Source organism: Salmo trutta, chromosome 37 (genome assembly GCF_901001165.1).
Source record: "Salmo trutta chromosome 37, fSalTru1.1, whole genome shotgun sequence".
Taxonomy (NCBI): Eukaryota; Metazoa; Chordata; class Actinopteri; order Salmoniformes; family Salmonidae; genus Salmo; species Salmo trutta.
In genome coordinates this window covers 26,711,873-26,738,504 of record NC_042993.1, presented here as the reverse complement: position 1 = coordinate 26,738,504, position 26,632 = coordinate 26,711,873, and the positions used below count along the sequence as shown (strand labels likewise).

Here is a 26,632-nt window from a genome sequence, read left to right as displayed (position 1 = left end):
CCATATACCACAAACTCCTGATGTTCCTTATTGCTATTTTAAACTGGTTACCAACGTTATTAGAACAGTAAAAAAAATGGTTTGTCATACCAATGGTATATGATCTGATATAGCACAACTTTCAGTCAATCAGTATTCAGTGCTCGAACCACCCAGTTTAAAATGATATTTTTATGGTCCTAATATGGACACCTTACATATACATAATCTTATAATATAGTGGCTTGCAAAAGTATTCACCCCCCTTGGCATTTTTCCTATTTTGTTGCCTTACAACCTGGAATTAAAATAGATTTTTTGGGGGGTTTGTATCATTTGATTTACACAACATGCCTACCACTTTGAAGATGCAAAATATTTCTTATTGTGAAACAAACAAGAAATAACACAAAAAACAGAAAACTTGAGCGTGCATAACTATTCACCCCTCCAAAGTCAATACTTTGTAGAGCCACCTTTTACAGCAATTACAGGTGCAAGTCTCTTGGGGTATGTCTCTATAAGCTTGGCACATCTAGCCACTGGCATTTTTGCCCATTCTTCAAGGCAAAACTGCTCCAGCTCCTTCAAGTCGGATGGGTTCCGCTGGTGTACAGCAATCTTTAAGTCATACCACAGATTCTTTGTTGGATTGAGGTCTAGTCCATTCCACGACATTTAAATGTTTTCCCTTCAACCTCTCGAGTGTTGCTTTAGCAGTATGCTTAGGATCATTGTCCTGCTGCAAGGTGAATCTCCGTCCCGGTCTCAAATCTCTGGAAGACTGAAACAGGTTTCCCTCAAGAATTTCCTTGTACAGTGGCTTGCGAAAGTATTCACCCCCTTGGCATTTTTCCTATACTGTTGCCTTACAACCTGGAATTAAAATAGATTTTTTGGGAGGTTTGTATCATTTTATTTACACAACATGATTACCACTTTGAAGATGCAAAACATGTTTTATTGTGAAACAAACAAGAAATAAGACAAAAAAACTGAAAACTTGAGCGTGCGTAACTATTCACCCCTCCAAAGTCAATACTTTGTGGAGCCACCTTCTGCAGCAATTACAGCTGCAAGTCTCTTGGGGTATGTTTCTATAAGCTTGGCACATCTAGCCACTTGGATTGTTTCCCATTCTAGGAGGCAAAACTGCTCCAGCTCCTTCAAGTTGGATGGGTTCCGCTGGTGTACAGCAATCTTTAAGTCATACCACAGATTCTCAATTGGATTGAGGTCTGGGCTTTGACTAGGCCATTCCAAGACATTTAAATGTTTTCACTTTAATCCACTCAAGTGTTGCTTTAGCAGTATGCTTAGGGTCATTGTCCTGCTGGAAGGTGAACCTCCGTCCCAAATCTCTGGAAGACTGAAACAGGTATCCCTCAAGAATTTCCATCTATTTAACACCATCCACCATTCCTTCAATTCTGACTAGTTTCCCAGTCCCTGCCGATGAGAAACATCCCCACCGCATGATGCTGCCACCACCATGCGTCACTGTGGGGATGGTGTTCTCTCTGATTAATGTCCTCCTTGCCTGGTTCGTTAGTTTTGGTGGGCGGCCCTCTCTTGGCAAGTTTGTTGTGGTACCATATTCTTTCCATTTTTTTATAATGGATTTAATGGTGCTCTGTGGGATGCTCAAAGTTTTGGATATTTTTTATAACCCAACCCTGATCTGTACTTCTCCACAACTTTGTCCCTGACCTGTTTGGAGAGCTCCTTGGTCTTCATGGTGCCGCTTGCTTGCTTGTGCCCCTTGCTTAGTGGTGTTGCAGACTCTGGGGCCTTTCGGAACAGGTGTATATATACTGACATCATGTGACACTGAGATTGCACACAGGTGGACTTTATTTAACTAATTATGTGACTTCTGAAGGTAATTGGTTGCACCAGATCTTATTTAGGGGCTTCATAGCAACGGGGGTGAAAACATATGCACACACCACTTTTCCGTTTTTAATTTTCTATAATTTTTTTAAACAAGTTATTTTTTTCATCTCACTTCATCAATTTGGACTATTTAGTGTATGTCCATTCCATGAAATCCAAATAAAAATCTATTTAAATTACAGGTTGTAATGCAACAAAATAGGAAAAACGCCAAGGGGGATGAATACTTTTGCAAGGAACTGTAGATCACTGATATTGTAGAAATTGTGCATGTCCTGTAGGTTTGCCAATACTGTAGTTCTATTGTGTTGCACTCATATAGACTCAATACAAATGTTTTCTTGTTGTCTGCTGACAAACGCACTGATCATGCCCACCCCAAAAATACAATATATCACCTTCAAGTAGGTTTTGGCTTTGCTAAGGCTTTGTGGATGGGGATGGTTGATATGCTTATTAATCTGCCTCTGTTGCCAATGGTTGCGTTTTTGAATCCAGTGATAAAAAATCATTTTTAACATTTTTGTTTTAAGCTTTTACCTCTGGTGCCAAAAAGTTGCATGTTCGGATCCAGAGATACAAAGTTGTTTTTGAGATTTTAGTTTTAACCTATCCTTAACCTTAACCCTTACCTTAACCATTCTGAGTTAATGCCTAACCTTAAGATCTGCCTATCCTAAACCATAACAGAGTTAATGCCTAACCTTAAGATTTCAAGTTAATGCCTAAATTTAACACTAACCCTAAAAATGAGGAGTTCATTCCTAAACTTAACCTTAAACACTTCGAAATGTAACGTTTCGAACAACTTTGAAATTTGACGTTTGAGAAACACGGATGAACATCTAAATCTGATTCGAGATTGTGAGAACTTGTTGGGATTGTCATTTGTAGTCATTACGGAGGTTAGTAACCTTGCAGGCTTAATTTACAGGTCTCTATGTCATTTTGTATTATGGATCCCCATTAGTTGCTGCCAAGGCGAGTACTGTGCGCATCCCATAGTCTGTTCTGGACTTGGGGACTGTGAAGAGACCTCTGGTGGCATGTCTTGTATGCATGTATGTCCGAGCTGTGCGTCAGAAGTTCAAACAGACAGCTCGGTGCATTCAACATGTCAATACCTCTCATAAATACAAGTAGTGATGAAGTCAATCGTTCCTCTACCTTGAGCCAGGAGAGATTGACATGCATATTATTAATGTTAGCTCTATGTGTACATCCAAGGGCCAGCTGTGCTGCCCTGTTCTAAGCCAATTGCAATTTTCCAAGTCCCTTTTTGTGGCTGAACGACTGAACAGTAGTCCAGGTGTGACAAAACTAGGGCCTGTAGGACCTGCCTTGTTGATAGTGCTGTTAAGAAGGCAGAGCAGCGCTTTATTATGGACAGACTTCTCACCATCTCAGCTACTGTTGTATCAATATGTTTTTACCATGACAGTTTACAGTCCAGGGTTACTCCAAGCAGTTTATTCACCTCAACTTGCTCAATTTCCACATTATTTATTACAAGATTTAGCTGAGGTTTAGGGTTTAGTGAATGATTTGTCCCAAATACAATGCTTTTAGTTTTAGAAATACTTAGGACTAACTTATTCCTTTCCATCCACTCTGAAACTTACTGCAGATCTTTGTTAAGTGTTGCAGTCATTTCAGTCGCTGTAGTAGCTGACGTGTGTAGTGTTGAGTCATCCGCGTACATAGACACACTGGCTTTACTCATGTGGCATGTCATTAGTAAAGATTGAAAAAAGTAAGGGGCCTAGTCAGCTGCCCTGACGAATTCCTGATTCTACCTGGATGATGTTGGAGAGGCTTCCATTAAAGAACACACTGTGTGTTCTGTTAGACAGGTAACTATTTATCCACAATATAGCAGCCATTGCCATAAGTTTTTCCAGCAGCAGACTATGATCGATATGTCAAAAGCCGCACTGAAGTCTAACAAAACAGCCCCCACAATCTTTTTATTATCAATTTCTCTGCCAATCATCAGTCATTTGTGTAAGCACTGTGCTTGTTGAATGTCCTTCCCTATAAGCGTGCTGAAAGTCTGTTGTCAATTTGTTTACTGTAAAATAACATTGTATCTGGTCAAACATCATTATTTCCCAAAAGTTTACTAAGGGTTGGTAACAGTCTGATTGGTCGGCTATTTGAGCCAGTAAAGGGGGCTTTACTATTCTTACTGTAGGTAGCGGAATGACTTTTGCTTTCCTCCTGGCCTGGGGGCACACACTTTCTAGTAGGATTAAATGGAAAATATGGCAAATAGGAGTGGCAATATCATCCACTATTATCCTCAGTAATTTTCCATCCGAGTTCTCAGACCCCGGTGGCTTGTCATTGTTGATAGACAACAATATTTTTTGGACCTCTTCCACACTCATTTTATGGAATTCAAAATTGCAATGCTTGTCTTTCATAATTTTGTCAGACATACTTGGATGTGTAGTGTCAGCATTTGTTGCTGACATGTCATGCCTAAGTTTGCTAATCTTGCCAATGAAAAAATCATGAAAGTAGCAGGCAATATCAGTCGGGTTTGTGATGAATGAGCCATCTGATTCAATGAATGATGGAGCTGAGTTTGCCTTTTTTCCCAAAATGTAATTTAAGATGCTCCAAAGCTTTTACTATCATTCTTTATGTCATTAATCTTTGTTTCATAGTGTAGTTTCTTCTTCTTTTTATTCAGTTTAGTCACATGATTTCTCAATTTGCAAGTTTAAATTTCTCATCAATCCACACAGATTCAATCGTTTTTACAGTCATTTTCTTAATGGGTGCATGCTTATTAGTAACTAGAATAAGCAATTTCGTAAATGTGTCAAGTACAGCGCCTGTTTGCTCCTCATTACACACCACGGACCAACAATGAAAACCACAACACACATGAAACAAAAACAATAGCAGCAATGCAATATTGATAAATGAGACATTGCAGAAGTATTACAAAAGCATGTTTCGATTCAACATTAGCTAACAGTAGCCTTGGAAAATCTCCTGGGGTAGAGTAAAAAAAATCGGACAAACCTTATTTCTGCTTATGATCAGGTTTTCTAGATAGCTGTCAGATCCTGGAGATTTGGTGAGAGATTGGCCTCTAATAATCAAGATCAATAAGAAAATGATGCTCAATATGCTGGATGTACACTGAGTGTACAAAACATTATGAACAGCTGCTCTTTCCATGACATGGGACTGACCAGGTGAATCCAGGTGAAAGCTATGATCCCTTATTGATGTTAATTGTTAAATCCACTTCAGTCATTGTAGATGAAGGGGTGGAGACGGGTTAAAGAAGGATTTTAAGCCTGGAGACAATTGATACATGGATTGTATATGTGTGCCATTCAGAGGGTGAATGGGCAAGACAAAATATTTAAGTGCCTTTGAACGAGGTATGGCAGTAGGTGCCAGGAGCCGGTTAGTGTCAAGAATTGCAACGGTGCCGTGTTTTTCATGCTCAACAGTTTCTCGTGTGTATCAAGAACGGTCCACCACCCAAAGGACATCCAGCCAATTTGACACAATCGTGGGAAGCATTAGAGTCAACATTGGCCAGAATCCCAGTGGAACGCTTTCGACACCTTGTAGAGTCCATGCCCCGACGGATTGAGGCTGTTCTTAGGGCAAAAGGGGGTGGAACTCAAATATTAGGAAGGTGTTCTTAATGTTTTGTACACTCAGTGTATAGCCTTTTGGTCTATAGCTTTAGTTCAAGAAAATCACTACTGAGCTGTGCTGCAGTACTGTCAAGACGGCAGGTAACATGTAAAAGCCCCCAATATCTAACAGATACCGTACACTTACACAGTATAGTTGTTAGAGCTTTGGGGATCGAATCCCTGAGCTGACAAGGTAAAAATCTGTCCTTCTGCCCTGAGCAAGGCAGTTAACCCACCGTTCCCCAGGCACCGAAGACGTGGCTGTCGATTATGGCAGCCCCTGCCGCACCTCCCTGGTTCAAAGGGGTTGGGTTAAATTTGGAAGACATATTTCAGATGAAGGCATTCAGTTGTACAACTGCTGTTTCATTGCCCTGGTTCTTATGCAATGTTGATATTCAGTTATTCACTTTGATTGGTGGCCCATCCCGCCCCACACATGCCCCGATCAAGGTCTCCATCTGCCTTTTATCACACCCACACTCCTAGGCTCCCTCTGATCTCTAGAGGGGTTTCCATCCTGGTGTCCCATTGCCTGACTGACTGACTGACTGACAGTGATAGTCCTCTGAAATTGGTAGTGTGAACACACACACATCAGTTACACTTTACTTATTCTCACATGCATGATTGTAAAAGTGGTCATTTATGCATGCATGCATGCATATACACTGAGTGTACAAAACTTTAAGGACACCTTCCTAATATTGAGTTGCACCCCCCTCCCCATTTTACCCTCAGAAAAGCCTCAATTTGTCGGGGCGTGGACTCTACAAGGTGTTGAAAGCATTCCACAGGGATGCTGGCCCATGTTGACACCAATACTTCCCACAGTTGGGTGGATGACCTTTGGGCGGTGGACTATTCTTGATACACACGCGAAACTGTTGAGCGCGAAAACCCCAGCAACGTTGCAGTTCTTGACACAAACCGTTGTGCAGACTCGTGCCACACACCCACGTGCCACACACCCACGTGCCACACACACACGTGTACCACACACCCACGTGGCACACAACCACGTGCCACACACACACTCAGTGCTGCGGGGATGATTTTGTGTGGCTGTCAGTCAGGGCTGGGCAATAAATACATCCATCTGAAACTGCAGTGTTATGGCTTACTCTGCTCCAAGTGGACATTTCAAGATCATTTCACAGTGTTGGAAGTGTATTGAGCTCCCCACAAAAGAGCTAAGTCCTATGAGTCATCCAGCACATTTACATACTGTCCTGAATTTACGCTATCCTCCCAGATAGGAGGGTTGGATTTGCAGGAAAGAGCGAGGGAGAGAGGGAAATAGAGAGAGGTGAAACCAGAATAAACAAGAATCTCACACCTCTAATTGGGGGTTAGAGACAGAGAGATACAGAGAGAGAGAGCATCGTGTTCACGTTGTTATCGAATCAAAACAAATGTCATGCCAATCTCATATCCCCGGGGTGTTCGTTCAGGTGTCCCAGAAATAGACTCAACGAATCCATGAAGGGGTTTAGAATCCATCCCACATATCCTTCCAAATTCACTCAAGGAGGATTTCACCAGTCTCTACTCTCTCCTCCCAAAAATATCCCCTTTCTATCCGGCTCCTCTCCTGGGTGGAACGGCTTTAGGTTCCCATGCAGCAAATATACTTTGGAAGGGAGAAAGACCTTGTTAATGTCTGAGCGAAAGGGATTACTAGGCAGAGAAATAAAAAGGTGAGCCTGGGCCTTGGAATTAGAGCTAAGCACGTTAGCAGGCTGAGGTCTGGTTGGCACTCCACTTGATGGGAGGACGAGAGGGCATGAAAGAGCATGCCACTCAGATGACTACGAGATGCGGGCACGTCTGCACAGCTGAGGCGTATTACTGCTGTCAGATGCATGGGCTTTCTCTCAAGTGATCCACAACTTTCCTTTCTTTTTCACTCTTCCTCTCAGTCTGCATCTCTATCTTCCTGCTGTCAAACACTTGTCCTCTTTTCTGAAGGAGAAAAGGTCCTCTTCACTCGATCTCTCTATTCATCACTGCCAGTGACTGCCAGATTGCTTCTTAAACTTTCTTGGCTTTCCTGTTAGAGAGGAACCAGAGTTCATAGCACTGTGTAAGAGTTCATTTCAGTGCGTTTACTTTTCGTGGTTCGTACTGCTTTGACATGCTTTGAATAGATCAAACAAGCATATTTTTTGGTTTGTCACAGATCAGTTATTTCATACTTTAAACTTTGTACTGTGATGGCATGACCTGATCTCAAAGGTCTTGATGTTTTGTTTCAACCATTTTTTCCAGTTACATTATACTTGGAGATGCCAAATCGAACTCCTTTTAGATTGGCTTAGCAAAACCCCAGCTTCAAGCTGAAGTAAAATAGTTAAGAACAAATTCTTATTTACAATGACGACCTACATTGAATCACATCGAATCACAATATCAGCCACATGAACAATAGGGACAGGGCAAGGTGCCCCTGGATAAGGGCGTTATGAGACGCAATGTTCCCCCTTCCCATCCTGTTTACTGTGACCTAAACCTTCCAGTCTGGAGCCCTATGTATTTTGAGATGTATAACATTCTCTACCATGACAGCTGGTAATGAAATCCCCAAGCTTGTGATATAATCTTTAAATTAAAGATGCAACCTACTTCATCCCATTCACATCCTCCGCAGCTCTTTTCTCTTCCCTCCCTCCTCTATAACGTCTTTGCTCGTTAATAAGCCCTCAACTAAATTGTCATCAGGGATTATTTTCAGTTTATTGGCATCACATATAAACTTATTGAGCCAGTATATGAGGTCATAGAGCAGCTGGAGTTTTAAATGACAGAGAAAAAAAAGAGTGAAAATCAAAAAAGAGGCATGATTGGAATCTTTGTTTTATCGTCAATCTCTGATGCTTCAGAAGGATGGCCCTTGAACTAAGGGCCAGCGCCAGTGGAACTTGAGCTCATCTTTTCATGGACGGTGGAGTGGGAGGATGCAGAGATTGCTTTGGCTTTGGCATTTCATGGCGTCCCATTGATTTTTATAGCTGACGTTGCTAACTTAGAGGCCTACGCTATGTATCATACAGATAGTTGTCCGCAGAGAGTCAGAGACTGTGCTGACTGCAGTCATGTTCTGAGTCTATTCTCTATTTGATTGGATATATATTTTTATTTAACCTTTATTTAACTAGGCAAGTCTGTTAAGAACAAATTCTTATTTACAATGACTGCCTACCAAAAGGCAAAAGGCCTCCTGCGGGGACGGGGGCTGGGATTTAAATACAGAAGTGATTGCAACAGGAAAAGTAGAAAGAAAGAGTGTGCAGTGGGTCAGATTCAAACCCATGTGAGCAACGGTACATGTATTCTGAAGGCAGCGACCTAGACTGCTGGACTACCAACCACGCCTCACTCTGGATGTGCTCTACACAGGAGAGATAAGCCTGGAAACACTACCAGGCAGGGATGAATTAGTCAGGAGAAGATGCAGCAGCGATGTCTTTGCTTTGTGCTCGCTGAGGTGTTGCAGATTGAGACGGTTCAGTTTGAACGTTGCCTCAACTCTGACTTTGCCATCAATTTGACACATTGTTTCATAATAACATTAATTGACCTTACCTCAGGGTGCTCTTGTTTCAACAGCTGGTGCATAAATGCATTTTAGAACCATAATTTGTTGTTACGAATTGTACCAATTGTATGATATTGACTAGCGTCCTATGCAGGGGGGTGTGCTTGTACATGAAGCTACCTCAGAAACAGGAACAGGACATAGGATCATGCCCTATGGGCCATTCTGGATCGGACAAGGCTTGCTGTATTACTGTATATATCAGACACCCTAACACCTGCGTAACTCTTCTCAACATACCATGTCCTATGCCGTGGGAATTTGCCGATGTTCAGGATCTCCTTGACCGACATCACATCACCGGGAATGATGGGATAGAACTCAGAGTAGGAAGCCTCCTCATCACTGGTGCATCACAGGGACATAGAACAAACAACAACATATTAGATTCATTGGGTATTTTAATCAAAGTAGAAATCAGATAATTCAATAAATTATCAATAAATCATGAGGAGAAAAAAATAGGTTATTTTGTCCGACAAGAGTTGTGGGACAGGGTTCATGTATCTGAAGCTAGATGGTGTCATTTTTACGAGGGTGTCAGACATCTACAGTAAATCTTAGCCCCAAGTCAGGTGTAGTTACAACTGTCCTGCAATTCTGAATCTGACCACCAGGGGAGGCCACACAACCAGAGGGAGATCCGCTCATAGGTGACCTTTATTAAAGAACAAAACTAAATTAAAAGCACATTGTTTTATTCAACCATATTTTTTTTTACTGGGGACATGGCTTTGGCTTTTAAAATTAAAATGTCAAATGAAATGCGGAAACATTGCTTACATTTGCCTTTAGTATTTCCTGTTCCTGTGACACTCAGCAATTGTCAAAGTACTCTGGACTCTGATTACTTACCAACAGAACAAGCTGTTGAGAATAACAGCTGAATAGAAACAAAGGCAATATTAACAGCTGAGATAGAGCTGAAGTTCAGCCTGATAATAGAGACTGATAACCTCTGTGAATAACGATGTCAATGTCGCTGGCCAAACTAAGACCACCTGACTAGCTCCACAGCCTAGAGTGGACTACAGGCCTTTATTTGGATCAGCGACTAGATACAGGATAAAGGTAGAGAGGGAATTAAGAGGCAGCATTGTATTCACTCGTCAGTAGTCGCTATTGAATGGTTTGTAAAATAATTTGTGATATCACCTCCGGATGCATTGTGTAAGTCTGTTCAATGTAAGATTTGAAGTTGTTATCTCTTGCTTTTAAGTAACACATACAGGGCCTTTCGTCATATCAATTTTAAGGGAACACAGCAGTGCTAAACCCGGGAACCTCCATACCAATGTAAGAAGAGGGTAAAATAAGAACAATAAATCAGTTGTCTGATGATTTATTACCACGGTAACATTCTAACGAGATTATACAATATTCGTTTTTTGCAATTACCCCCCATTTTTTTTACACTGCTGCTACTCGCTGTTTATTATCTATGCATAGTCACTTTACCCCTACCTACAGTACATTACATAATACCTCAATTACCTCGATTAACCGGTACCCCCTGTATATAGCCTCGTTATTGTTATTTTATTGTGTTACTTTCTTTTTACTTTAGTTCATTTAGTAAATAATTTCTTAACTCTTATTTTTCTTAAAACTGCATTGTTGGTTAAGGGCTTGTAAGTAAGCATTTCACGGTAAGGTTTACACCTGTTGTATAGACCTCACAATTTGATTTGATTTGATTTAGTATGGCAGCTGTAGCAATTGTGCATAAATCTTCTCTGTGGCCTTTTCAGTTATGACAAATGAGCATCATGTGGAATCTTTAAACATCCCTGCGAGTTCATCCTGTTTTTATGGATCATGAATAAAAATTCTCACAAAACACCCACCCAGCCAGTAACTGCAGCTGACGTGATATCTGGTTGAGATGGGTGCTCCCATGGGGGTCCTAACCGAGCTGAAATCTAGTCAGGCAATACTGTGGCTGACCTGTTTTCTCTCAACTGAGAGTAATGTTATAATCACCTGCTGCCTTCTGTTCTACTAGTTCTAATCGGCTTTGTTCCTCTTTTTCAGTGATGCATAAAAGCCATGTTGTTTTGTTGTGGGGAGGTTGTAGAGCCAGGAGGAACGAACAGCCAATGTTTTGACCCCAGGGTCATATTCATTTGGCAATTAACAAAAGAAAACAAAATAAAACAGGAAGGGACAACCAGAACTTGTCCAATAGGAAACGCTTTTTAAATTATTTTTCTGTTTCAAAACACTTTGATACGGTGTGGACTAATGAATACAACCCAGCTCTTAACAATTGCGACAGGGTCACTAATCATAAGGATTGTTTGTGGACCTCTGGCTTTGAATCCAGTGCATGTTGTGTAGACATGTGCTTAATTAAGACGCAGCAGCATTGTATTCAATTGCTGTTGCATGATCACATGCCGTCATTTCCCATGTAACAATTTTTTCTTTAAAAAAACAAATGGTGTCATGGACCTTCAGGGGATGCGCCAGTAGCCACGGCTCTGTGCCTGTTCGTGACAGAAAAACGCAGTAGTTGTTCTAATTCAAAAGTGTTCTTTGTGTCTCTTGTGCCTCTCAGCTATCTAGAGCTAGGCCAATGTCATTCACACACACACGCAAACACACAAAAGGACCCATCGGTAAGCGTTTCACTGATTCCCTATTAAATAAGTCTACACCTGTTATCTACGAAGCATGTGACAAATACATTTTGATTTGATTTGACACTGCAGTGGCACAACAGTGGGCAGAGGAGTAGCAGTTCCACATGAGCACACAAAGGCCCTGGGGAAATGCATCATCAAGTGAAATTAGGAGGCTGCAGATTGCACAGAACAAAGCAGCAAGGATTGTTTTACGGTGGAGATATGGTTTTTCTGTTGCAGTCATACGCAATGTTCTTGGTTGGTCATCAATCGACAAGATAATTGAAAAAAACATGCTTATTTTATTTCATAATATACATCATTTAAAACGGCCAAGTACAATTCACAACGGCAATCAGTTGGTAAGAGACAGACATTCCGTAAATACTAGGAATAGATTGTCCACCATCTATGCGTTATCCAGACAGAAAAGAGAAATAGGCAAAAGAACATTTCGATTTAGAGCAATAAAGAAATGGAATAAATTAACTGAGCAAACCAGAAACCTTTCAATATATACATTTAAACATTATTTTAAAACAATTTAAATATAATACACAGAAATGTTGTGGGATTACAGTAGATGAAGAATTCATATTTTTTAGATTGATTATTTATTTTTATTACGTTAGTATATTATGTATGTTTGTAATAGTGTGTTATATGTGAAAATGTGTTCGTATATAAATTGTATTTTAATATTTAAGGACTCTTGGAAGATTAGTCCAAATGGGGACTAAAAGAGATCCAAATAAAATCAAATCAAATCAAATACCCAGCAGATACCAATGAGGGTTTAGTAGGGATCACAGCTAGCCACCCTTATTGTCTCAATTCAAATCTGCCTTCATATTTAGCAGGGCCCAATTTCTACTGTTACGGTTTCATCTGGAGTTATTAAATTAGACTAACCTGCAGGTCTGCAATCTGGATGAGGGAACAAAAGGAATGAGATCAAATTTGTCCTTGGGGTACTAGTGTAAACAAGCTATTATTCCATCGACTTGCCTTAGGCTGGTTGGATAGCTCATTTTTACCCTGTTACAGAGAGGTGTGAGACCAGGTGCAGAGGGCGTATTTGTCTCGGTACAGCCAACAAGACGTTGTTAAATGTCTCTGAGGCGTGAAGAGAAAAACAGTGAAAGCCATTGGGTAGATCTCTAAGACAGGACTGCTAATGAGTCCATACTGTAGGATCTTCATTTGATCACTCTTTTGTTGCTGGGAATTGTCCTGCACAGCAGGAAATGCAAACATGTAGTGTACATGAGGTTTAAAAAGGCTTCTAAAGTTAATAATGTCCACCCCCAAAAATCTGACCTGATATGACCAAACGAAAAATGTTTCAACCCCTACAAAAAAGGTCTATTAATTATAATCCACATAATAATTCACATTTCCTGTTGCTGCAGGATTGCTTTCCTGCTGTAGCAAACTGGCTCAAATTAAGATCCCACATCTTTTTACTGGTATATTTTACGTATTAGGATGTCCTTGTGGCTTGTTCTATGTTGGAAAGACTTGAATACAGCTTTTTACACGATTATGTATATAGAAAAGTATGTGGACACCGCTTCAAATTAGTGGATTAGGCTATTTCAGCCACACTGACAGGTGTATAAAATCAAGCACACAGCCATGCAATCTCCATAGACAAACATTGGCAGTAGAATGGCCTTACTGAAGAGCTCAGTGACTTTCAACATGGCACCGTCATAGGATGCCACCTTTCCAAAAAATCAGTTCGTCAACCTTTTCTGCTCTGCTAGAGCCAACCCGGTCAACTGTAAGTGCTGTTATTGTGAAGTGGAAACGTCTAGGAGCAACAACGTCTCAGCTGAAGTGCTGAAGCGCGTAGCGCGTACAATCATCTATACTCGGTTGCAACACTCACTACTGAGTTTCAAACTATCTCTGGAAGCAACGTCAGCACAAGAACTGTTCTTTGGGGGCTTCATGAATTGGGTTTCCATGGCCGAGCAGCTGCACACAAGCCTGGGTTTGGCGGATGCCAGGAAAATGCTACCATAGTGCTAACTGTAAAGTTTGGTGAAGGAGGAATAATGGTCTGGGGCTGTTTTTCATGGTTCGGGCTAGGCCCCTTAGTTCCAGTGAAAGAAAATCCTAACGCTAAAGCATACAATGACATTCTAGACAATTCTGTGTTTCCAACTTTATGGCAACAACTTTGGAGAAGGCCCGTTCCTGTTTCAGCATGACAATTCCCCCGTGCACAAAGCGAGGTCCATACAGAAATTGTTTGTCGAGATCGGTGTGGAAGAATTTGACTGGCCTGCACAGAGCCCTGACCTCAACCCCATCAAACACCTTTGGGATGAATTGGAACACCGACTGCGAGCCAGGCCTAATCGCCCAACATCAGTGCCCTACCTCACCAATGTTCTTGTGGTTGAATGAAAACAAGTCCCTACAGCAATGTTCCAACATCTAGTGGAAAGCCTTCCCAGACAAGTGGAGGCTGTTATAGCAGGAAAGGGGGGACCAACTCCATATTAATCACATGATTTTGGAATGAGATGTTGGACGAGTAGGTTTCCACATACTTTTGGTCATGTCGTGTATCTCATAGGATGCCCATGTATCTTGTTCTATACTGGAAAGAGATGCATGAATATTGATCCCTTTGAAAGCATATCATCTATGAATTTACACTATGACTCTGTAAAGTTTTGCTAGTGTGTTTTATCCCCCCTCGTGTTGTTTTTCAGCAACATTTTGTGGAGTAATGATATCAATCTCGAAACCACACACTTTTCTGAAGGAGCAGGCCTATATTTACTGTGTGTGCTTAGTGGACCAGAGCCAGAGTGATATTGTCCAGCCTTAGGCTCCGTGCTACATTATTCAACAACACCCTATCACTCTCTCTCTGCACGCTGTGGAACCGGTCCAGGAACCAAACAAAAGAAAAAGCAGAAGTTGCTGTCTCTGAGCTCTGTGAAATGGGGAACTGTCCCAGCAAATAAGCAAAATAAAATGGGGAAGTCACAACAATTTGCATTGTCATCACAAGTAGGCTTTCTTTCTGAAAGGAGTGCCTGAAGCAATATGGCTACATATATTAGCTGGCTGTATTCACTTTGTGGGGGGAAATAAACTCTGACTTTCAGAAATGTTTTGTAGTGTGGGGCAATTCAAAACCCCCAAAATAGGCCAAGCAGCCCACATAAGACCTGATATAAGCATTATCTCTCAAAATATCTCCTGAATGCAGCTATAGTTGCTCTTGTTAGAGTGTAATGGACCCTTGTGGATAAATGTTGAGCAAAAGTTAGCAGCTCTACTTTAAGATGCCTTCCAACTTTATTGTCTCGACTTGCCTCCTAAACACCAAGTGTTCTCTTTACTGTTTATAGGGGTATAAGAGGGCACTTAGTTTATTGATAGTCTAAGTGGACAGCTGATGCTTTAGTTAGGTTGTCCTTGTGAGTATGTGTCAGTGTGTTTTGTCTACGGGGTGAATCCATTTGTATTGATTTGAACAAAACATTCCATACATATTTGCCCATTGTAGAAGTGCTCAGAAAGTGACTTTTTGGTGATGAAGGTGCTCAAAGTGGACCTATTTTGCATACCTCACCATAGCACGACACATCAATGTCTTCATTACTGGAACAGATAAACGGTTGAGATTGATATTGGTTAAAAGCTTACAGAGTATTTTATATTTTCATTAAAACATTTGTTTAAAATAAAAATGCTGTGATTTGTTTTACCTTAAATGTAAATGATCAAAAAAGGTGTAAACTCACATATGTTGTATCTTAAACCCTATTTTACATAATCTGAGGTTTTTGTGTTGTGCCCGCCATCGGTTGAGACAACATGGTCTTGAATACAGGGTGGGTGTCGTGTTTTGGTTGATAACTGTACTAAAATGGGAATAAAATGGACATTTCAACTTTCAAATGGTACCACAAAGATGGAGGTCCACACAACAGAGAATGTTGACTTGAATGGGAATGTCTGTTGTTTTAAATTATACTGTCAATCCTCCATAAGAAACCTATTGAAATCATAGAAATATAGATAATAGAATAGAACATTTAATGGTGGGTGGACCGGATGCCATATTTGTGGTAGTAATTAGAAGTGAAATGTTCAATTAAATTAAAATTTCAATGGTGTACCAGCTAAACTGCGGTGGTCTGAAGGGACAGGATATATTAATTATATTTCTACGATTGATATTACCCACTCTATATTCAAGAGCATGTGGTGTCTGTTGTTGGTCTTATGTGTTAGTTTAGAGTTCTGTTGTTTTGTCCTTGTCGATTCCTTCATTATTTTCTGTATCTTGTATAGTACTAAACCACATCTTTGAAAGTTTATAGCTCTTTTTTTAAAGCTTTTTTATTTTAATGGTTGCTCTCAATGCAAAGAACTTTGTGATTTACATCTGTTAATGAAAAGCATTCTACAATTGTAATTCATTATTATTATTATTATTATTATGTTGTGTCGCAACTGCAAAAATATTGTATTTTACACTGTTTGAAGCTGGTGTAAAAAAATGAAAATAAAAGCCTCAAAAACAAAACTTCATAATGGGAAGCATAGAAATAGTGCACATAGAACATATCTGCTGCTTCTTAGACTTGCTTTCAATGACAATAACAGAACGGGTTGGGTTGCCCTAAATGTACATATTGCAGCTTTAAGCACCAGTCTCAATGTCAACAGGGAAGAGGCGACTCCGGGATGCTGGCCTTCTAGGCAGAGTTGCAAAGAAAAAGCCATATCTCAGACTGGCCAATAAAAAGAAAAGATTTTAAGATGGGCAAAAGAACAGACATTGGACAGAGGAACTCTCATCCTGGAGTCGTCTCTTCACTGTTGACGTTGAGACTGGTGTTTTGCGGGTACTATTTAGTGAAGCTGCCAGTTGAGGACATGTGAGGCGTCTGTTTCTCAAACGAGACACTCTAATGTACTTGTCCTCTTGCTCAGTTGTGCACCGGAGCATGCCACTCCTCTTCCTATTCTGGTTAGAGCCAGTTTGCGCTGTTCTGTGAAGGGAGTAGTACACAGCGTTGTACGAGATCTTCAGTTTCTTGGCAATTTCTTGCATGGAATAGCCTTAATTTTTCAGAACAAGAATAGACTGATGAGTTTCAGAAGAAAGTTATTTGCTTCTGGCCATTTTAAGCCTGTAATCGAACCCACAAATGCTGATGCTCCAGATACTCAACTAATCTAAAGAAGGCCAGTTTTATTGCTTCTTTAATTAGTACAACAGATTTCAGCTGTGCTAACATAATTGCAAAAGGGTTTTCTAATAATCAATTAGCCTTAATGATAAAATTAGATTAGCTAACACATCGTGACATTAGAACACAGGAGGGATGGTTGCTGATAATGGGCCTCTGTACACCTATGTAGATATTCCATTAAAAATCTTTCGTTTCCAGCTACAATAGACATTTACAACATTAACAATGTCTAGACTGTATTTCTGATCAATTTGATGTTATTTTAATGGACAAAAAATGTCCTTTTCTTTCAAAATCAAGGACTTTTCTAAGTGACCCCAAACTTTTGAACGGTAGTGTATATCTCCGGATGTGTATACAGGGAAAGGGGGATTCCTAGTCAGTTGTACAACTGAATGCCTTCAACTGAAATCAGTCTTCTGCATTTAACCCAGCCCCTCTGAATCAGAGAGGTGTGGGGGGCTGCCATAATCAACGTTCACGTCTTCGGTGCCTGGGGAACAGTGGGTTAACTGCGTTGCTCAGGGGTAGAATGCCAGATTTTTACCTTGTCAGCTCGGGGATTCGATCCAGCAATCTTTTGGTTACTGGCCCAACGCCCTAACCACTATACTGTGTATAGTATCTGTTAGATATTGGGGGCTTTTATATGTTATTGCTATAAGAACGAGTTAGCTAGCATGCTCTAATTGTAATGGTCACGTTAGCTACCTGGTAATACATAGTTATTTCCATGCTAACAGACAAATCACAAATCTACAGCCTGCAAATCTAATGTGTTTCCTTGTGTTTATCGTCAGGTACTTCCCTTTATTGTATTTTGTAAATTTTTTGTCATTGTTATGATGTTTGAATACAAAATACCCAGTCTGATATTGACATGCATGCTTTGAATCACAAATCTACAGCCATCAAAATACATATTTTTCAACCTTTATTTCATTAGGCAAGTACAAATTCTTATTTACAATGACGGCCTAAGAACAGTGGGTTAACTGCCTTGTTCAGGGGCAGAACAACAGATTTTTACCTTGTCAGCTCAGGGATTTGATCTAGCAACTTTTCAGTTGCTGAGCCAACGCTCTAACCACTAGGCTACCTGCCACACCCAACAGACTGTTGTCCTGCATGTCTAATGTGCTTCCTTGTGTCTATCATCAGAATAAACACCAATCAACTTGGACCACTGGCTGGTTATTCCTTTCTGTAGAAACACAACACAATAGTTACGAAGTATGATCACATTAAATCAAAATGTGTTTGTCACATGCACCGTATACAGGTGTAGACCTTACAGTGAAATCCTTACTTTCAAGCCCTTAACTAACAATGCAGTTTTAAGAAAAACTACTGTTAAGAAAGTATTTAGAAATAATAAGAAAAAAAAATAAATAATAATAATTAAAGAGCAACAACAAAATAACAGTAGCGGGGCTATATGCAAGGGGTACCGATACAGAGTCAATGTGCGGGGACACAGGTTAGTCGAGGTAATTGAGGTAATATGTACATGTAGGTAGAGGCAAAGTGACAATGCATAGATAATAAACAGAGAGTAGCAGCAGCGTAAAAATGGGGGTGGGGGGCTCAATGCAAATAGTCCAGGTAGCCATTTTATTAGCTGTTCAGGAGTCTTATGGCTTGGGGGGTAGAAGCTGTTAAGAAGCCTTTTGGACCAAGACTTGGTGCTCCGGTACCACTTGCAGTGCGGTAGCAGAGAGAACAGTCTATAACTAGGGTGGCTGGAGTCTTCGGCAATTTTTAGGGCCTTCCTCTGACACAGGCTGGTATAGAGGTCCTGGATGGCAGGAAGCTCTTCACGACTGTCTTGGTGTGTTTGGACCATGATAGTTCATTGGTGATGTAGGCACCAGTGAACTTGAAGCTCTCAACCTACTCCACTACAGCACCGTCCATGAGAATGGAGGTTTGCTCGGTCCTCCTTTTCCTGTAGTCCACAATCATCTCCTTAGTCTTGATCATGTTGAGGGAGAGGTTGTTATCCTGGCACGACACTGCCAGGTCTCTGACCTACTCCCTAAAGACTGTCTCATCGTTGCCGGTGATCAGGCCTACCACTGTTGCATCATCAGAAAACGTAATGATGGTGTTGGAGTCATGCTTGGCCATGCAGTCATGGGAGAACAGGGAGTACAGGAGGGGACTGAGCACGCACCCCTGAGGGCCCTCCCGTGTTGAGGATCAGCATGACAGATGTGTTGTTACCTACCCTTACCACCTGAGGGTGGCCGGTCAGGAAGTCCAGGATCCTGTTGCAGAGGGAGGTGTTTAGTTCCAGGGTCCTTAGCTTAGTGATGAGCTTTGAGGGCACTATGGTGTTGAACGCTGAGCCGTAGTCAATGAATAGCATTCTCACATAGGTGTTTATTTTGTCCAGGTGGGAAAGGGCAGTGTGGAGTGCAAAATAGATTATGTCATCTGTGGATCTGTTGGGGCGGTATGCAAATTGAAGTGGGTCTAGAGTTTCTGGGATGATGGTGTTGATGTGAGCCATGACCAGCCTTTCAAAGCACTTCATGGCTACAGACGTGAGTGCTACGTGTCGGTAGTCATTTAGGCAGGTTACCTTAGTATTCTTGGGAACAGGCACTATGGTGGTCTGATTAAAACATGTTGGTATTACAGACTTAGCCAGATAGAGGTTGAACGTGTCAGTGAAGACACACTTGCCAGTTGGTCAGCGCATGCTCGCAGTACACGTCCTGGTAGTCCGTCTGACCCTGCGGACTTGTGAATATTGACCTGTTTAAAAGACTTTCTCACATTGGCTGTGGAGAGCGTGATCACACAGTCATCTGGAACAGCTGGTGCCTCGAAGCGAGCATAGAAGAAGTTTAGCTCGTCTGGTAGGCTCGTGTCACTGGGCAGCTCGCGGCTGTGCTTCCCTTTGTAGTCCGTAATAGTTTGCAAGCCCTGCCACGTCCGACGAGTGTCGGCACCGGTGTAGTACGATTCAATCTTAGTACTGTATTAACACTTTGCCTGTTTGTTGGTTCGTCTGAGGGCATAGCGGGATTTCTTCTAAGCGTCTGGGTTAGAGTGTGTATGTGAATGTGTATTTAAAGCGGCAGCTCTACCCTTTTCGCTCGGTGTGGATGTTGCCTGTAATTCATGGCTTCTGCTTGGGGTATGTATGTACGGTCACTGTGGAGACGCCGCAATCGATGCACTTACTGATGAAGCCAGTGACTGATGTGGTGTACTCCTCAATCCCATCGGAAGAATCCCTGAACATATTCCAGTCTGTGCTAGCAAAGCAGTCCTGTAGCTTAGCATCTGTGTCATCTGACCACTTCTGTATTGAGCGAGTCACTGGTACTTCCTGCTTTAGTTTTTGCTTGTAAGCAGGAATCAGGAGGATAGAGTTATGGTCAGATGTGCCAAATGGAGGGCGAGCGAGAGCTTTGTATGCGTCTCTGAGTGTGGAGTGAATTGGTCTAGAGTTTTTTTCCCCCTCTGGTTGCACATGTAACATGCTTGTAGAAATTAGGTAAAACTGATTTGTTTCCCTCTATTAATGTCCCCGGCCACTAGAAGCGACGCCTCTGGATGAGCATTTTCTTGTTTGCTTGTGGCCTTATACAGCTTGTTGAGTGCAGTCTTAGTGCCAGCATAGGTTTGTGGCGGTAAATAGACAGCTACGAAAAATATAGATTAAAACTCTCTTGGTAAATACTGTGGTCTACAGTTCATCATGAGATACTCTACCTCAGGCGAGCAAAACCTAGAGATTTCGTTAATATTAGATTTTGTGCACCAGCTGTTATTTACAAATAGACACAGACTGCCACCCCTTACCGGAGGCAGCGGTTCTATCTTGCCGATGTATGGAAAACCCAGCCAGCTGTATGTTATCCATGTTGTTGTTCAGCCACGACTCGGTGAAACATAAGATATTACAGTTTTTAATGTCCCGTTGGTAGGATGGTCTTGATCAGAGCTCATCCTGTTTATTATCCAATGATTGCACATTGGCTAATAGGACTGATGGTAGAGGTGGATTACCCACTCACCGTCGGATCCTTACAAGGCACCCCGACTTACCTCCCCGATATCTCCATCTCTTCTTTATGCGAATTATGGGGATTTGGGCCTTGTGCGGTGTCTGAAGAAAATCCTTCCCGTCCGACTCGTTAAAGAAAAAAATCTTTGTCCAGTACGAGGTGAGTAATCGCTGCACTGATATCCAGAAGCTCTTTTCGGTCATAAGACACGGTGGCAGAAACAGTATGTACAAAAATAAGTTTCAAATAACGCAAAAAAAACACACAGAATAGCACAATTGGTTAGGAGCCTGTAAAACGGTAGCCTTATGGCGCCATACACATAATGGTATGGCATATTTGTGTGTGTGTCTGTCTGTGAGTCATCTGTCTGTACATGTGTGTGCAGAATTTGTGTGCGGAGTGTGTGGGCAGTCTGTGAGTCAATGTTGTTTGGTTGGTGTGTGTTTATATGAGCATGGGTGAGCTCTGTGGTGAATTGGGGCTGTTCTGGGGATTGAAGGCTAACTTTGGCAGGGAGAGGCAGACAAGGTTGACTGCCCATCCGTAGGTAAATCAATAAAAGCGGCAACGTGTCTCTCTTTCTGGAGAGGGTCTCAATGACATGTGTATGTGAATGTGTATGCCTCCATACAGTATATTAGTGTAATGCAAAGGCTACTTTATCCACATGGACTTGTGTGTACCGCATGTTTGTGCATGTAAGTGTAGCTCTAATACTGCTCTTAAGCAAACACACACACACACACTCCCGGACACACACTGCGTCAATGCTCTGCTGTCTCAATGAGCTCAGAATAACTGCCCTACCCGCTCCATGTCCTTATTTAAAAGCTCTAATGTCATCCCACAACCCACAACAAACCAGGGCTCCATTATATACAGGCACTTTTCATCTGTCTAGCTATGCACATATCCGGTAACATACAGTAATACTTGGATGGTCAATATTGACTGTACTTTACTCCCATGCAAGCCATTTTCCATAAAGTAAGTGTGAGATACACTACATGACCAAAAGTACGTGGACACCTGCTTGTCGTTCATCTCATTCCAAAATCATGGTGTTGCTCCCCCCTTTGCTGCTATAACAGCCTCCACTTGTCTGGGAAGGCTTTCCACTAGATGTTGGAACATTGCTGTAGGGACTTGTTTCCATTCAGCCACAAGAGCATCAGTGAGTTTGGGCAATGATGTTGGGCGATTATGCCTGGCTCGCAGTCGGCATTCCAATTCATCCCAAAGGTGTTCGATGGGGTTGAGGTCAGGGCTCTGTGCAGGCCAGTCAAATTCTTCCACACCGATCTTGACATATCTTTTCTGTATGGACCTTACTTTGTGCACAGGGGCATTGTCATGCTGAAACAGGAAAGGACCTTCCCCAAACTGTTGCCACAAATTTGGAACCACAGAATCGTTTAGAATGTCATTGTATGCTGTAACGTTAAGATTTACTTTCACAGCCCCAGACCATAATTCTTCCTCCACCAAACTCTACAGTTGGCACTATGCATTGGGGCAGGTAGCATTCTCCAAACCCAGATTCATCTGTCGGACAGCCAGATGGTGAAGCATGATTCATTACTCCAGAGAACGCGTTTCCGCTGTTTCAGAGTCCAATGGCAGAGAGCTTTACACCACTCCAGCCAACACTTGGCATTGTGCATGGCGATTTTAGGCTTGTTTGCAGCTGCTTGGCCATGGAAACGTATTTCATAAGCTCCTGCCAAACAGTTCTTGTATTGACATTTCTTCCAGAGGCAGTTTGGAACTTGGTAGTGTGTTGCAACTGAGGACAGATGATTTTTACGCATTACGCGCTTCAGCACTCAGCGGTCCCGTTCTGTGAGCTTGTGTGGTCTACCACATCGCGACTGAGCCGTTGTTGCTCCTAGACGTTTCCACTTCACAATAACAGCACTTACAGTTGACCTGACTCGTTGGAAAGGTGGCATCCTATGACGGTGCCACGTTGAAAGTCACTGAGCTCTTCAGTAAGGCCATTCTACTGCCATTGTTTGTCTATGGAGGTTGCATGGCCTTGTGCTCAATTTTATACACCTGTCAGCAACAGGTGTGGCTGAAATTGTCGAATCCACTAATGTGAAGGGGTGTCCACATACTTTTGTATATATAGTGTATATACAGAACCCCATATTCAACTAGATATCTTCTGGAAATTCTTTATTCTATCAAATTTTTTATAAAAAGCATTGGATGAACATGATCTGCGTTATGATGAGGAAGCAGGGTGTGTGTGTGCCAGGGTGCCTTTACCTGGAGGTGAAGGTTTTCTTCTTGATCTGCGAGGCCAGTGCCATGCTATGGGACATCTGGTGGGACTGCTCTTCCTGGATCCGTGTCATCAGCGTCTTGGTTGCCATGGTGAACCCCTGACCAACACCTGTGGAGGAAGGAGGTAGGAGAGATGAGGGAGGGATGAAGGGAGGAGGATGCATCATCTAACATTGCACAGTAGGACCACTCTGTGGGTTGACATGTTGGAGACTCGCAAAGGAATGCTACAGAGATCTCTTTTCACTTTCACTGTGAGGAATATGTACATTTATGACCGTAGTAATTATGCTCATGGTGGATCTCAAATAGCCAGGTGTCAATGGAAATGCATCCAAAACATGTAATATCATATTAGCACAACAACAACAACACAATCCAATGTGTTGTTTGTGTTTGAAGTAAAGACAGGTGCAGGTGGCATGGAGAAAAGTGTGCTTCAGGCCTCTGTTAAATGAACTGGCCCTTTGTGGGCCATTGAGCGGGTTCTAATTCATTAGTTCAGGTCTGCCACCATGCCGCTGCCTGCCACCCAAGCAGTCATTAATCACTCTCTGCTCAGGGGGAGGCCGACACTGCAGCTCGCCCAAACAACAGAACCAGGCCAGAGCCTGAGTGATTGCTTCCTTCACCCACTCCCACAAGCAACTGTTACCAGTGTTAGCGCGTTAGCATTATAAACATCCTAATTTGTTTTTCCTTCTGGTCTGTTCAAATTACATTGGACGACCTGGGCTAACATTAGCGAGTGGCTTGTGTCTAATGCTTTAATTCTTAGAATTACATTGCAGTGAGCCAGCTGGTCTGATGTTAGCAAGTGGCTAATGACAAACGCCTCAACAGGATAGCATCCTCACTGGTTTCCCTTCATGGCTCATTGTTGTGCAAAACTAAATGGTTGTTTGTACACAGGCGGTAAAAAGGTCAACCTCCAGCATATTAAAATGCATCTGTCTTAGCTGGTGCGTGCCTGGATACCCGGGACCCCTGGATACCCGGGACCCCTGTGGAGAAAGTGGAGAGTAATGTTCTTTCTGCTCACAGTGCAATTTCCCCTATGTCTTGAAGTAGACTGCACAGTCCAACTCTCTGATGACAAAAGACAAAGTAACATGGGGATGAATTATTTGTTATTTGATAGATCATGGATTGTCTGAACAACACGTGAGCTTTACCTAATCGTCCTGAGAAAGTCATTTCAACTTATATTTATGAAGGCTGCCAAAAGTAGAGACTCTTTTGACACTCAACCAGCTTGAGATATGATTGGAGTATCTGTCCATAGGACCACTTTAAGCCGTACACTCCACAGAGTTGGGCTTTACGGAAAGAGTGGCCAGAAAAAAGCCATTGCTTAAAGAAAAATATAAGCAAACACGTTTGGTGTTCGCCAAAAGGCATGTAGGAGACTCTCCAAACATATGGAAGAAGGTACTCTGGTCAGAGAAGACTAAAATTGGGTGAATAGTTATGCACGCTCAAGTTCAGTTTTTTTTTTTGTCTTACTTCTTGTTTGTTTCACAAGAAAAAATATGTTGCATCTTCAAAGTGGTAGGCATGTTGTGTATATCAAATGGTATCACCCCCCAAAAATCTATTTTAATTCCAGGTTGTAAGTCAACAAAATAGGAAAAATGCCAAGGGGGTGAATACTTTCACAAGCCACTGTAACTATTCCCCAGTAGGCTGTCTTTTATAATAGGAATGTATTTTTAACTGACTTGCCTAGTTAAATAAAGGTTCAATTTAAAAAAGACTTATCTCATGGAGACAAAGGGAAATTTCCTAGACTATGCAAAGCTCAGCAGTATAGTAACACAAATTATTTGCATATGGAGGCCGTTGAGACTACTCCATGGAGGAAGAGGATGACGTTCTACCACATGAATTTGAGGAAAAATTAAGAAATAATACAAACACTGAAACATAGTCAAACATTTTTGTGAACACATATGCCATCCCATTGGCCAGTGTTGGAAAAAGTACACTTGAGTAAAAGTAAAGTGTAAAATGACTCAAGTAAAAGTGAAAGTCACCCAGTTAAATAATACTTGAGTAAAAGTCTAAAAGTATTTGGTTTTAAATATACTTAAATATCAAAAGTAAATGCAATTGCTAAAATATACTTAAGCATGAAAAGTAAAAGTATAAATAAGTTCAAATTCCTTATAATAAACAAACCAGATGGCACCATTTTCTTGTTTTGTTTAAAATGTATGGATAGCCAGGGGCACACTCCAACACTCAGACAACATTTACAAACGAATCATGTGTGTTTAGTGAGTCCGCCAGATCAGAGACAGTAGGGATGAGCAGGGATGTTCTCGTGATACTGTAAGTGCGTGAATTGAACCATTTTCAAGTCCTGCTAAGCATTGAAAATGTAACGAGTACTTTTGGGTGTCAGGGAAATTATAAAATGTACATTCTTTTCTTTAGGAACGTAGTGAAGTAAATGTAAAAGTTGTCCAAAATAATAATAGTAAAGTACAGATACCCCCCAAAAAACGACTTAAGTAGTTCTCTAAAGTATTTTTACTAAAGTACTTTGCACCACTGCCATTGGCTTAATTAAAAGTCCATCATTCTCCCTTACTTATTAAGTCACCAGACGCTAATTGTCATTGGGTTACTTTCCCAGTATTGGTTTTCACTATATATTAATGTGATGTTTATGACCCTTGTAATGTATCCTTAACACGTCCTTGTGGATGAGACTACGCTGGAAAGAAAATAAGAAGTGATTACATCATGACATCACGGTGTACCGTAAGGATGAATTAAAAAGCAACTTACGTTTGTCTTTGAAGAAAGGGTTATACTCCACAGGCCCTCAAGATGAGCATGAAGGACACACGTCTCTCTCTCTCTCTCTCTCTCTCTCTCTGTCCCCTGTCACCTTTCACTGTCTGTCTCTCTCAATTGCTGTCTCACGCTCTCTTAATCTCCCTGTCTCACCTCTCTTTACAGTACCTCTATTCTTTGTCTCCCGTGCTCCTCGCTCTGCCTCTCCCTGTATGAGCAGTGAAGGTGAACCTGGCCCTGGACACCAAGTGTCCTTCACAAAGAGAATGTGGCCAAACACAATGCACTCAAGGTGGTAAATATAGACTACTGACACGTCCCCTCCGGTGCCCCCACCACTAACCCCCAAACCCCCACCCACACCGGTCAATGCCATCCAGCCAGATAGACTTACAGTCAGCACTGCAGATCTGCGGCCAAGGATGCCACAGTAGCAACAACAGAACAACACAATAGGAGTGAGGATTGAGTGGACTGTATGATCTAGGCAGCTGAAAGCGAC

The 26,632-nt window shown here is 41.7% G+C and overlaps 1 protein-coding gene across 3 annotated transcripts in view; it reads right to left on the bottom strand.

The window, feature by feature from the left end:
* The window catches only part of myom3 (myomesin 3), a 76,048-nt gene extending 49,681 nt beyond the window's left edge, over positions 1-26,367 (bottom strand). The window contains exons 1-3 of one of the 3 annotated variants that reach the window (XR_003872354.1): positions 26,122-26,367; positions 23,308-23,434; positions 9,385-9,489 (exon numbers count right to left, since the gene is read on the bottom strand). Coding sequence is in view for 2 of the 3 variants with exons in the window: in XM_029737665.1 (XP_029593525.1) it covers positions 9,385-9,489; positions 23,308-23,414 (212 nt within the window). In the remaining variant the exon portion in view is untranslated. Of the gene's footprint in view, positions 1-9,384; positions 9,490-12,683; positions 12,858-23,307; positions 23,435-26,121 lie in introns of those variants that run through there. The other 2 variants (XM_029737665.1, XM_029737666.1) reach the window with 2 other exon arrangements.
* Between the last annotated feature and the right edge of the window lie 265 nt (positions 26,368-26,632).